This window comes from Erpetoichthys calabaricus, chromosome 2 (assembly GCF_900747795.2).
Source record: "Erpetoichthys calabaricus chromosome 2, fErpCal1.3, whole genome shotgun sequence".
NCBI lineage: Eukaryota > Metazoa > Chordata > Cladistia > Polypteriformes > Polypteridae > Erpetoichthys > Erpetoichthys calabaricus.
Window position 1 is genome coordinate 225336519 of NC_041395.2, and position 12500 is coordinate 225349018.

General features: G+C 35.8%; 1 protein-coding gene across 3 annotated transcripts in view; it reads left to right on the forward strand.

Annotated features, from left to right (window-relative positions):
- The window catches only part of ccser2a (coiled-coil serine-rich protein 2a), a 228612-nt gene that overhangs the window by 103030 nt on the left and 113082 nt on the right, over positions 1–12500 (forward strand). For all 3 annotated transcript variants that reach the window (XM_051922848.1, XM_051922850.1, XM_051922849.1), the window contains exons 2-3: positions 7682–9122; positions 11497–11711. In XM_051922848.1, the coding sequence (XP_051778808.1) occupies positions 7712–9122; positions 11497–11711 (1626 nt within the window). In that variant the 5' untranslated portion in view covers positions 7682–7711. The remainder of the gene's footprint in view (positions 1–7681; positions 9123–11496; positions 11712–12500) is intronic.

Below are 12500 nucleotides of genomic sequence, written 5' to 3' on the forward strand. Positions count from 1 at the left end.
TACTATCTGAGCAGAAACTGGCATAGCGCCATCTATAGGATTGACAAACTCCTATCCGGAAAAATAGTTAAACTCGCGCCGTTATAAAATGGGAAATATGAATTGATTTTGTGTCCTGTATGAATCGATTTTGAATCGGTAGAGATAAAATTGCGATTCTTTCGCGAATCGATTTTTTTGCACACCCCTAATATATATGTATGTATATATATATATATATATATATATATATATATATATATATATATATATATATATATATGTATATATATATATATATATATATGGTATGTGTATATATATATATATATATGTATGTATGTATGTATGTATGTATGTGTGTATATATATATATATATATATATATATATGTGTATATATATATGTATATATATGTATATGTGTATGTATGTATGTATGTATGTGTATATATATATATATATATATATATATATATATATATGTAATAATGACGTGTTGCAGTTTTTTTTGCTTTAAATTATAATATAATAAATATAAAAGTTTCTGTAACAGTGGCATCAATTTTCTCAACTCTTCAATTAAAATCAAAGGTTACAAAAAAAATCTCATATTTAGTGTTTATTAGTAACAATGTCTTCACCTTCTTGGCGGTTACAGTCTCTCTGGCTTGAAATTCTATGCACATACAGTTAACCCTGAATGTTTCTCAAAATTTAGCTGTTACAATTTGATGTACAGTGTTAAGCCCAAATAATGCTCAGGACAGTATTCTGCTTCCATCTAGTGGATAAAGTAGCATAATGCTACAAATAAATAATGAACATTTTGATGAATTTTGCCACTCTAAGGTAACTTATCAATACATATGAGTGAGGCAAGGCCTTCAACCAAAACACAATGGCATGTAAACAAGAAGCTGTAAAGCAAGTTTTAGAACAAACTGAAACTGTATCGTTGGTTGAATCAAGCAGAAGTTATGATAATGTGAGTTGGTTATCAGACGTTGACACGGATAGTAAAACTGATGCATACAGCACTGTACTGCTGAACGGCAGTAATATGCCTGGTGAATTTGGTTGCCTGAAGGTTCACCTTTGTAAAAGAATGCGCATGGTTAAAAGGTAAAATGATTGTGATCATGTAGAAGACAAGAAAGACCTAACCCAACACACCCTCCCTCCCTAACACTGTTCATAATGCAGCAACTGTTGTTCATGTCAGGGGGAATGTGGGAGTCAGTAAGCATTGTTCAGCAGTAGTCTATAGTAACAAAAGGGGCATGTCAGCATTGCGGATCAAGAACTGACATTTAACCCTCTTATTCTCAAAACATATCACACAAAGGGCTATACTAAATCTGTATCAGTATAGCTGCTCTTCTGGATCGAGAGAGTGCTAATGGTTCAGTATCGTTTGCCAAGACAGAGGAGGGAGAACAGTGATATTGCAGGATAAGTGTTTAATAATCCTGTTTGAATTTCTAAGACAGAGTGTTATATTTGTCTACCTACTGTTTGTGGCACTGTTATAACTTGCTGTACCAGTTGTCTGTTGAATTTTTTAACGTAACCCATCTCTTGTATGGTTATGTTTTTATTTTTAATTTCTGTGAAGGTGTGACGTTTCATTTTTAACAATAGTTAGATTTCTGTAATTTGGTTTTTTTTTTTTTTGTATGAAATGTAAAACATTGAAGCATTAGATCAATTTGCATTTAAACTGACCTGAGAAAGTCAGCATAGCCATGTATTCAAATTCAAATTATTAACTTTGCATGAGCATTACACTAAGGTTCTGTATCTTGCAAGCCATGAAAAGGTGTTAGATGGGCAGTGTGAGGCGTTAATAATGACAGTACATCAAAAATCTGCTGCAGAATGGTTCATTAGCCATTAAAAAACGTGAATGACTTCAATGGTAGCTAAAGCAGTAGTCTTTGTGAAGCAAAGGAGTCAACAAATATTCCAAGGTACATGCTGATGGTATCATTATGAAAGTGAAGTGATAATAGCAGCAAAAGAAGGCTATCATGCATGTACAAAGGGAAGTGGAAGGCCTTAACATCATAACAGTCTGACACAGTGCCGGTATTAACAATTTCTACAACCTAGAGTAGTGAGAGTTTAAAGTGAGCAAGTTTAAATGGAATAATCTTAGTGTATGATTAATTTAAATTTTTGCTAGGAGATTTAATCGACTTATTACATTGAAAACTGATTTAGACTTAGAAATATTTTGTTCATTTGAATAGATAAATAAGGAAAGGATGTATGCTACATGACAGACCATTTTACTTTTGGAAGCAGAATAGATGACTTGAGTGAAAATGAAAAATGCTTAAAATAGTTTGGTATAACTGCTGCAGACTGCATAATACTGTGCTGAAACACCAAAGCAACATAGCTGCAGTGCATTACCACATACAAAACAAGGATGTCACTTATGAAGTCAGTTTGACTATATCTAATCTTTCAATTTCAACATCCTGTATAAGCCCACTCTCTCTTCCCAGCTAGAGAATTTGAAGTGGTAATAATAACAAATGACTGTTTTCTCATCCAGTTTGTTTCAAGCTCAGCATGTGGTAATGCCCATCTACATTTCATCTTTTCAATCAATAAATGCAGAGTAATAAACACAGAAGCTGTTGGTACTTTAAACAACAGTGATCACAGCATGATAAAATGTGTGATCATCTTTGAAAACACACAAGTGAATACCAAAACAAAGACTTATCATTTAAGGAAAGCAGACTTTATGAGGATGAAGAAATGTCTACAAAATACAGAATGGGAAAGTAAAAATACTGCTACTATCAATGATAGGTGGTAAGTACAGAGAAGTACGTAAGAGTTGTACAGGATATGTACGAGGGAATTGTGGCAGTGGTGAGGTCTGTGGTAGGAGCAACGGATGCATTCAACGTGGAGGTGGGATTACATCAGGGATCAGCTCTGAGCCCTTTATTTGTAGTGGTGATGGACAGGTTGACAGACGAGATTAGATAGGAGTCCCCGTGGACTATGATGTTTACTGATGACATTGTGATCTGTAGTGATAGTAAGGAGCAGGTCGAGGAGACCCTGGAGAGGTGGAGATGTGCTCTAGAGAGGAGAGGAATGAAGGTCAGTAGGAACAAGACAGAATACATGTGTATAAATGAGAGGGAGGTCATTGGAATGGTGAGAATGCAGGGAGTAGAGTTGGTGAAGGTCGATGAGTTTAAATACTTGGGATCAACGGTACAGAGTAATGGGGATTGTGGAAGAGAGGTAAAGAAGAGAGTGCAGGCAGGGTGGAATGGGTGGAGAAGAGTGTCAGGAGTAATTTGTGACAGACGGGTATCAGCAAGAGTGAAAGGTAAGGTCTACAGGACGGTAGTGAGACCAGCTATGTTATATGGGTTGGAGACGGTGGCACTGACCAGAAAGCAGGAGACAGAACTGGAGGTAGCAGAGTTAAAGATGCTAAGATTTGCACTGGGTGTGATGAGGACGGACAGGATTAGAAATGAGTATACTAGAGGGTCAGCTCAAGATGGACGATTGGGAGACAAAGTCAGAGAGGCAAGATTGCGTTGGTTTGGACATGTTCAGAGGAAAGATACTGGGTATATTGGGAGAAGGATGCTAAGGATAGAGCTGACAGGGAAGAGGATAAGAGGAAGGCCTAAGAGAAGGTTTATGGATGTGGTGAGAGAGGACATGCAGGTGATGCAGAACAAGATGCAGAGGACAGAAAGATATGGAAGAAGATGATCCGCTGTGGCAACCCCTAACGGGAGCAGCAGAAAGAAGATCAATGATAGGTGGTGTCAATTCAGAGACTTTCTGATCCAAGCTCAAAATAAGTATTTTCCTAAAACCTTTACATACAAAATGCTGAGGGTTGTCTGTCTGTCAATCAAAAACTTCTGCACCTCTGGTCCTTGAAGCTTCATCTTGGTTTTAGCTTATGCAGTGACATACGCAAAACAACCCATGAATCGAACATCCACACTCTTTCTGCCCCAAGTTTGGGATATGATTCCTTTTCATAGCAATCGGCGATGCAACAACACACCTTGATTTGTACATGTGACTTAGTTAACACAAAAACAACAGCTGAGTAATCATGTGCATGTCTGGCACAAAAACAGACTCATTGGCATGCGGTGCGCACATAGCATTTCTGATTGGAGCCACCAGTACCCGTTGCACTTGCCATGCTAGATGTCAAAGGCAGTGATATACATTACACTTGCCATTTAGTCATGCATCAACTACTGAACACAAAGTGCAGGTGTGGCAAAAACTGACAGCATCCTGCACAAACTTGCTTTCCAATCTCAAAACAAAGTTTAGCAAAGAAAAGCATCAGGATCCATGATCTCAACTCAGCATTGGGCCAACAACAGATGATGAGATGGAAGGACACTGCCACACACACCAAAGCGAGAGATCAGCTTCATCTTCCACGGAAAGAGCAAGAATATACGATTTAGACCATGTAAACAGTATCAGCAGCTCTTTATCTTTTGCATCCATCGGAACCTCTTTTGAAAATCCACCAGAACATGGTGTATAGGTGTTTACATGAAAAAAATAAATATCACACACAGACGACTGGCAGGGTCGATCAACATAGCACGTACAGTACATAACTATCAGATGAAATGCATAAGCAAACATTTTCATGCCCTGAAAACCCATAATCTCACCTCATTTCACTAGAAAAGTACAGGATTTCATTAACACAAACCGTCCTAACGGTTAAGAAATAACTGTAAGGGCTTTGGCTTCTTTCTTGCAACCCTTCCTGTAGAGAGGCCTGTTTTATGGAGAGCTTTTGAAGTTGTGGACCCATGCACCTTCACTCCAGTTTCTCATTTCTCAATAAAGTATTAATGTGTAAGCCTTGAATACTTATGCAGACACTAACTTTTGAGTTTTTCTTCTTCAGTTAATTATCTACAGGAATGATTTATTTTGACTTTGGGAAAAAATATTGTTGCAGCATATGATCTTGCATTAAAAATACTGATTGGATAAATTATGTGTATAAATCTTTTGTCATGCAGAAAATTATGATGACTTTCAAGGGGATTGACTACTTTTGTATGCCACTGTATATTCAGTCATTTACTCTATAAACAAGGCAAAGTCTGACAAATATCCATTTTATATACTCAAGTCAATCTGATTGTTTTCCATTCCCTTTAATTTGAGGACTTGAGGTCTGTGTGCTCCACAAGTAAATCAAAAAGACAAACATATTGGCTGAAATGAATGAGTGAGGGCATTTTTTAAAAAGTAAAACTGAAAAAATCACTTTACAAAAGAATGAAAAAAAAAACCGCTGAGCAGTTGAATACTGGACACTATGGCAAGTGATTTTAAAAAAAAAAAGCATTTGAAAGGTCAAAAGAAAAACTGAAAAAAATTGCTGAGAAAGCTGGAAATAACAGTAAACACTACAGAGTAGTTCTAAAATGAGAATTTAAGAAACATCAGTGACACAAAAGGAGAAATCATTGAAAACAAAAGGAAATGAATGCAAATGAACTGAACAAATACTTCACCCATGTATTTCTAAAAGAAGAAACAAGTAGATTGCCCCACACAGAAGTAAAAACAAACTCAGAGTTCATAAATTTTTAAAATTGAAGAGTCAAATGTGCTTCAAACCTTATGTATGGACTAGTAAAATCCCTGGACCTAATGGTATTTTACCAGTTGTATTGAAAGAAATGAAAGATAATGTCTATAAACCCTTATAAAGCAGTCACTTGAGAAAGGAGTAGAATCTGAGGACTAGAAAATTATAAATGTGACTCTAGTCTTCAAGAAGGAAGCCAAAATTATTCTGATAGTTATAGATATATGTCTTACTTCAGTACCATGCAAAATTCTGGAAACTATAATAAGAAATAAATTGGAAAAGTACCTAACGAAAGTGCCAAACCAAACTCATATTTCTTTTGAACAGGTAGCTGCAGTAGTAGACAAAAGCATACAAAATTATTTACTTCAATTTTCAAAGACCCTTTGAAACAGTCCAACACCGAAGAGTAGTTTTTAAAATAGAAGCTGCAGGCATCCGAGGTATCTTAAAAAGCTGGGTCTCAAGTTGGTTAAACAACAGGAGGCAAAGAGTACAGACAAGAGGAGAATGCCCCACATAGAGTGAGGTCATCAGGGGTGTCCCTTTGAGGTCTGTCTTGTGGCTGTTACTTTTTCTGGTTTATATTGATGACTATTATTTTGGCATAGGTTGTAAACCTGTAAAATTTGCAGAGTACTAAAATTGGAAGAATGATAGACACTGAGGAGGCAGCAAAAACAATTTAAAAGGCTGTGCATATGACTCCCCAACATGTAAATATGCCTCTGGTCCTTAAAATACATAATTCTTGATATGTTTTCCAGTTTGGTGTCATATATTTGCTTAATGTTAAAACAAATTATTACATTCATAATATGTAAGTAAACCCTTTTCTGGGTAATTTATTTTATGCATTATTTTTAATGTTGTCAAGTAGGACGTTTCTTTAACAGTTAATGGTTATTATTTAATCTAGGGGAGTAGCTGTTGATTATAAAATATGATCAAAAGTTGTATCCGTAATCTACAGAGATGTAGTGCCCATCTTACATTACTTGGCAATCCCTTAGAGCATTGGATAAAGACATAGAGATAGAACTCTTGTTATAATATTCATTTTGATGCCTGGCATTGCCTTCTCACCATGGTAGATTGCTTCTGGACTGATTTAGGATTAAACAGTTGTCTTCTTGGAATGATCATTAGATTACCTTAATCAATGAGTCCTGCTTGTTTTCGTGGTAATGGTAACCACTACATTTTCAAATGATCATAACACAGACCATGGTGTAATCTGAACAAAACCTGCTAACACCTCCTGAATAATGAGTATCATTAAGTGGTGTTCTTTTTTCAGAAAGTGCTGGTCACCTTGAATACTTCCCATTGTTAGTTTGGCTTCATGATAATATATTTTAAGAAGGTCCTGTTGCTTGTATTGCATCATTTTTAGGCAGACGCCTGGTGCCATTTTTGACACGGACAATGCCAGAAATAGCTAATACCTACCGATAATGGCTATTTGCCACAAACATTCTTCTCTCTTAGAAAATACATGTTTGGGACATTCTGGGATATCAACTACAGTTCATTCCACGCTTTTTAAGTACTTTGTAACTGTAATGAGAGGTGTTCGGTACTTGGCTGGATATACCAAATAGTACCATTTGATACAGTATCTGTATAATTCACTTCTGTTATACATAGCTTCTTTTATTTCCTTAGGTGGAGGTTTTACTTCATATTAACTACCTTCACAAACAGTCCTGTTCAAGACCTGTAAATTGTTCCTTTACTCTGTACTGAGACATATTCATTAACAAATAATGCACTGTATACTCAGAAGCCATTTTTCAGTTTGTGCCATAACTGGCACAGTGGACTGGTAATATGCAAGAATGAGATAATTAGCAGAAATTAATCTGACCCCTTTTTCTTTCATGCTATTCAATTATACTATAGTTAAGTTAGTACAAAGAGAGTTCACATCATGTTTTCATATTAAGTAAAATATATTAATTTTGTGACCTTTTAAATGCTGTTTACCTTGAAAATGGTTTTAAGAAGTCTGACAATTGTTTATTTGGCTATTAACATTTAATTTTTTTATTTACAGATCTGTCATAACTAATGATCATCTTGGCCCATGGAAGAAAAACTGTTGAACAAGACTATATCAGTATCCCGGTTGCCCAAGTTTGGAGCAAAGATACCAGGATCTAGTGATCTGCTCAATGGAAGCTGTGCTGTTGCTGCTACCTCGACATTGAGTGCAAAGTCGGATGAAAGAGCAAGTGGATACAGGCAAAATGGAATCCCACGCGTGCTTTCTCTCTCCGTTGGTTATAGAAAAAATAGCAAAATGCCTATGGGTTGTCAGAGTTACAAAGATGATACAGAAATGCGTGACAATGAAAAAGAGTTGAATGGTATTGGTCTTCAGTCTTTACCATCAAAGCATGAGCATTCAGAAAACAAAAAAGTCATTTCAAGTGCAGCTAGCAAGCGAAAAAATGCTTTTACTTTGTCTGCCAAAAATGAAGCTTCTTCAAAGACTTTGTCTGAGACTTCTTCATCTGCTAACAAGACCTCTATTCCTAGTAGAACACTTTCCATGCAGAACTTTAATAGCAAATCTACCATTAATGCAGTAAACAATGTAAGTGGGGTCAAGAATGGGACAGGCTTGCAGCGACCACGAGCTAACTTGAGCACAACAAGAAGCAGCTCAAAAGAAAGTCTTACTCAGTCAAATGATAACTTAAAAAATGGTTCTGTGGAAAGTATGGTACGATCCCAAAGCTTCTCTCATTTCAAACGTATTCCTTCATCAAATGGAATTTCTATGACTAGATCATATTCTTTCAACAAAGCAGTTGACTTATCCAAGCCATCACGTGGCCTTCAGCTACGAACAAAGTCATTTTCAGCAAAGACAGCACAGAGAGTTAAGACGGTTACAGATATGCAGAAAGAAGTTAATGTTAAAGGCTCTTTATCCAAATGTGCTTCTGATTTGGGTTCTGATTCTAATGCTTCATCACCATTGACTTCCTTAAAGAATACTTTTCTATCAGGCTCTGCTATTGGAAAAATTGGTGCACAAAGCTACAAAATGACCAGACCCTCTCTTATCAAATTTAGCCGACCTACAGTCTCTAAGAATATAGCAGAAGATGGTGTCCATAATATTCCACTAGTCAGAACCACAGAGACTGCTCCTTTGACAAGTGACGAAAAATGTCCAGTTGATATAAAGGCTACAGAGTGCACAACTTTGAAAGAACAAGTCTCAAACCTTCGGCACTTAGAGCAAACATTAGATGAAATGTCTCTTTCTTCAAGTTCATCTTTGGAAGCGCATGACTTGAGTGAAGGGTACTTGGATGACTTTGATAATCTTGGAGATGGAGGGGGGTTTCTAGTCACAGAGTATAAAGGCAATTTTTTGCAAATGTCTCATGCTCCAGAACAGCTACCAAAATGTGTAAGAACTGAAGGAGATATGCTGAATACTGTATCAGAAACTATGGAGTGGATTGACATTGGATTCCAAGGTTAGTACATCAGTCTAATTTTGTCCATTTAAAGTATGATAGACACTTTATTAACTGATACATACATTATGAAGTTGTATACTGTCTTAGATCTACTCTACCATTAGCATACATTCTTTTTAAAATTAGAAAGTTATTTATTGTGTCATAAGTAACAGTAAATAAATGAGGCTCACTTAATTTTCTACCCATCAGAACCTGGCAAGCTTAGAAATTATTTTTATACTCCAGCACCACCTACTGTTTACTTATATTACAATCTTTCATTATGTGAGACTTAAGTACAATTTTGCCTGAAAGATTAGTTTTAAATATGCATTCACTGTAATTTCATTTGTTATTATAAACAGTTATTTCAATTGTCTATAGTACGCTAGGCTGCCTCAAGGTGTATAAGCAAATTATGGCTTCTAAAGTAGTCTGGCAAAAATTATATCACTGTTTTCTCTTAGTCCATCTTACTCTGCTTGTTGTTTAATTTTAAAATTGAGTGAGTCAGTTAAGGTAATCCTTCACTTGTTATACTGCATTGGAGGTGCTAAAATACAATATTTTATATTGCAATATTTTACAAAAGAGCAAGTATCTAAATAAATAAATAAGCATACAATTCTGTTTTTATTTTTGTATGAGTGGTTTTATCTGCTAGATTATCTGGGATTCACATATTTGGAAACGTTTCTGAAAAAATATGCTTGGTTTCTGAAAAAATATACTCCCAAGTAAACTATTCTTTGAGTGTCAGTGTCACAAGTGCATTTGTACATATGAGGATTTTATTATTGTTTTTAATTAGTGTTTATGTCTCATTTTTATCAGCACATTTTTCTCCCATACTGCCACAGCCATTTTCAGAAGTAACTCCTGTTGCTAGGTGTTATCCTTGCTTTGGATTATTTTCAAACAAAATTTTGAATTACAGTATATATTTAAGGCAGGGACATTAGACTGCATTTTAGAACCTTTGCTGTGTAGCTTTGGCTATTAATTTGTTTAATTTTGTTTCAGACCTTTATAGACAGCTTCCTGCCTTCTAACGTCTCATTTGTTTGACTTTCATTTCCTGATTTTCAATTTGACTGCTATCCCCCACCACACCCCAAATGTTTTTCAATGAAAGACCCTTTTATCATCTTAGTGGCATGTGAGATATACCTGAAACTCTCTGCATTGCATAATTTGACTATCACCGCCTTCTGGCAGTCCTGTCAGGAGTTATACTATAACGGAGTACACCACTTTGAGGCCCTCTGCCACTCACACCAGTTGCAAGGTATCTCCCTTAACTTGACTTCTCTCCTTCCTTTCCTCTTTTGTGGAAAATACTATTCCTTCTAGCCTGATACTCACTCCATGGATTCATGGATGGTTATCAGCTGACAATAGTACTGCAAAGATTATATTTTGTATTTGTTCCCTTGAAATGCATTGCACTGTTCCATGTGACCATTTCCACTTCTCATTTGCAATCTAGTGCCCTCACAGTAACTCATTTGAGTGTAGGATATAATTTGAGCAGTGTGCTTGTACTTTGTAAAAAGAATTTTTTTTAACATGCCCTTTTATTTCTGGTGTTATCTAGTTGCTGGTTTGAGTACATGCTTTGCCAAAGATTCTTACCTCAATTCAAAAACATATTCCATTCAAGAGACACCTACAGTAAATATTTGTCTATGATTAGTATTATCTAAAAGGCAACAAAAATATTTTAAAAGCTCATTGTTCTTAGATGATGAGACTGTTATTGAGCGCATAATATCCACAGACAATATATCCACCATATGAAAATGCAATACAGTATTTATTGTAGTGTTACAGTATGTTAGGTTAGGTTTAGGTTAGGTTTCTTTATTTAGTCATGTTTACACAGGAAAACATGAAATTTGCCTTCTCAGTTGCATCTAATAACAGGTAACAGACAGAATGAAATAAAACAGACAAATAGAAATAAGAAAGGTTAAGGTAAGGCAGTTAGATAAAACATATTTATACCAACAAAAAAAAAAAGGTTACAGGATATATATAAAAACCTTAAACATTATCTCCGATATTTCTTATTGAAAAGTCGTATGGCACTAGGAAGAAAGGAGTTTCTGGAGCGATTTGTGTGGGTTTTCAAAGCAACTATCCTTCCTGATTTACTGAAATTTAGTTCTGTGTTAGTGTACTGTATATTACTGGAGGTATGTTATAAGAAAATGAGAAATTCTAAAAAAAAAATCACATTCCTTATGCCATTTGTTTATTGCTTTAATAAAAAGACACACACATTTAAATTATTTCTGGTAAACGACAAAACAGTGCCGTATTTGTCATTTTACTGTGCCCTGTAATTGGTAATTTTTTGCATTTCTCCATTATTCACTGCCTTCAGCAGGTCATGGAGAGGAAATGGACAGCTCTCAGACACCTTTGCAGACAGCAACTCCATTCTCTCCAGATATGAACTTTCCTGTGGGTTCTTCTCTTGAACTCTCACCATCTGACAGCTCTGGTGGCACCTATATGTGGGATGAAGAAGGAATGGAACCACTTGGGACCAATGCACATCACTGTGGCAGCTATGATAACTCTGAGATCAACAGCCTGGTAAATGCATTCTTTATATAACTCAATCACAAGTTATGACATTCTTTCTCTCTCTCTGTATGCATGTGTGCATATATACATGTACATATACAGTATATTAGGTTTGGGAGCGTTAATCTTGCCTGTTGCGATTAATGTTGCCTGTTTAACAGGCTAAAAAATTTAAAGTCACATCCAGGGCCGGCAACAAGGTGATCGCATCAGGCAGTGTTTTGGTCAGGGTGGCATTTTCATGTATACTACCTTTAAAAATTTTGAGAAATAATTACCTGTTTCACAATGCCTTGAAACATGTCAGTAGGTGGAACTGGTATTCATTTCCTTGATTTATACATACTGACATAGGTGCAGGGAAGTGGGAGGAAGTGGGGTTTGTGGTAGTCCTGGAGCAATACTAAAGGAAACTAGCAAAGGTAAAAATTAGTCTTTTTTTTTTTCTTTCCCCATGTCATGTTTCTGTAAGAAGATCGAATCAATGTCATATCACATCCATGTAAAATATGTTTTCTTTTAGTGACACTAAAATCAAAATAAGTCTCTAGTACCTCTGTATTTAACTCACCCATATGCCAGGTAGCTTACAGTGCTGACAGCTCTAATATAATGACAAAATTCTACAAAATAGAACTACCTACCCATTATTCCAGTTTGCAGTATCTTTGCTAATGTATGTAAAGAACGCAACATAACCATCCAAGTAATGCACAATGTCAGTTTTTAAGTGAGATAATAGCTACAGATATCTTTTGTTAATGTGCCAAGAGTAAAGGTGTAGGTAGAGCAGTGTTT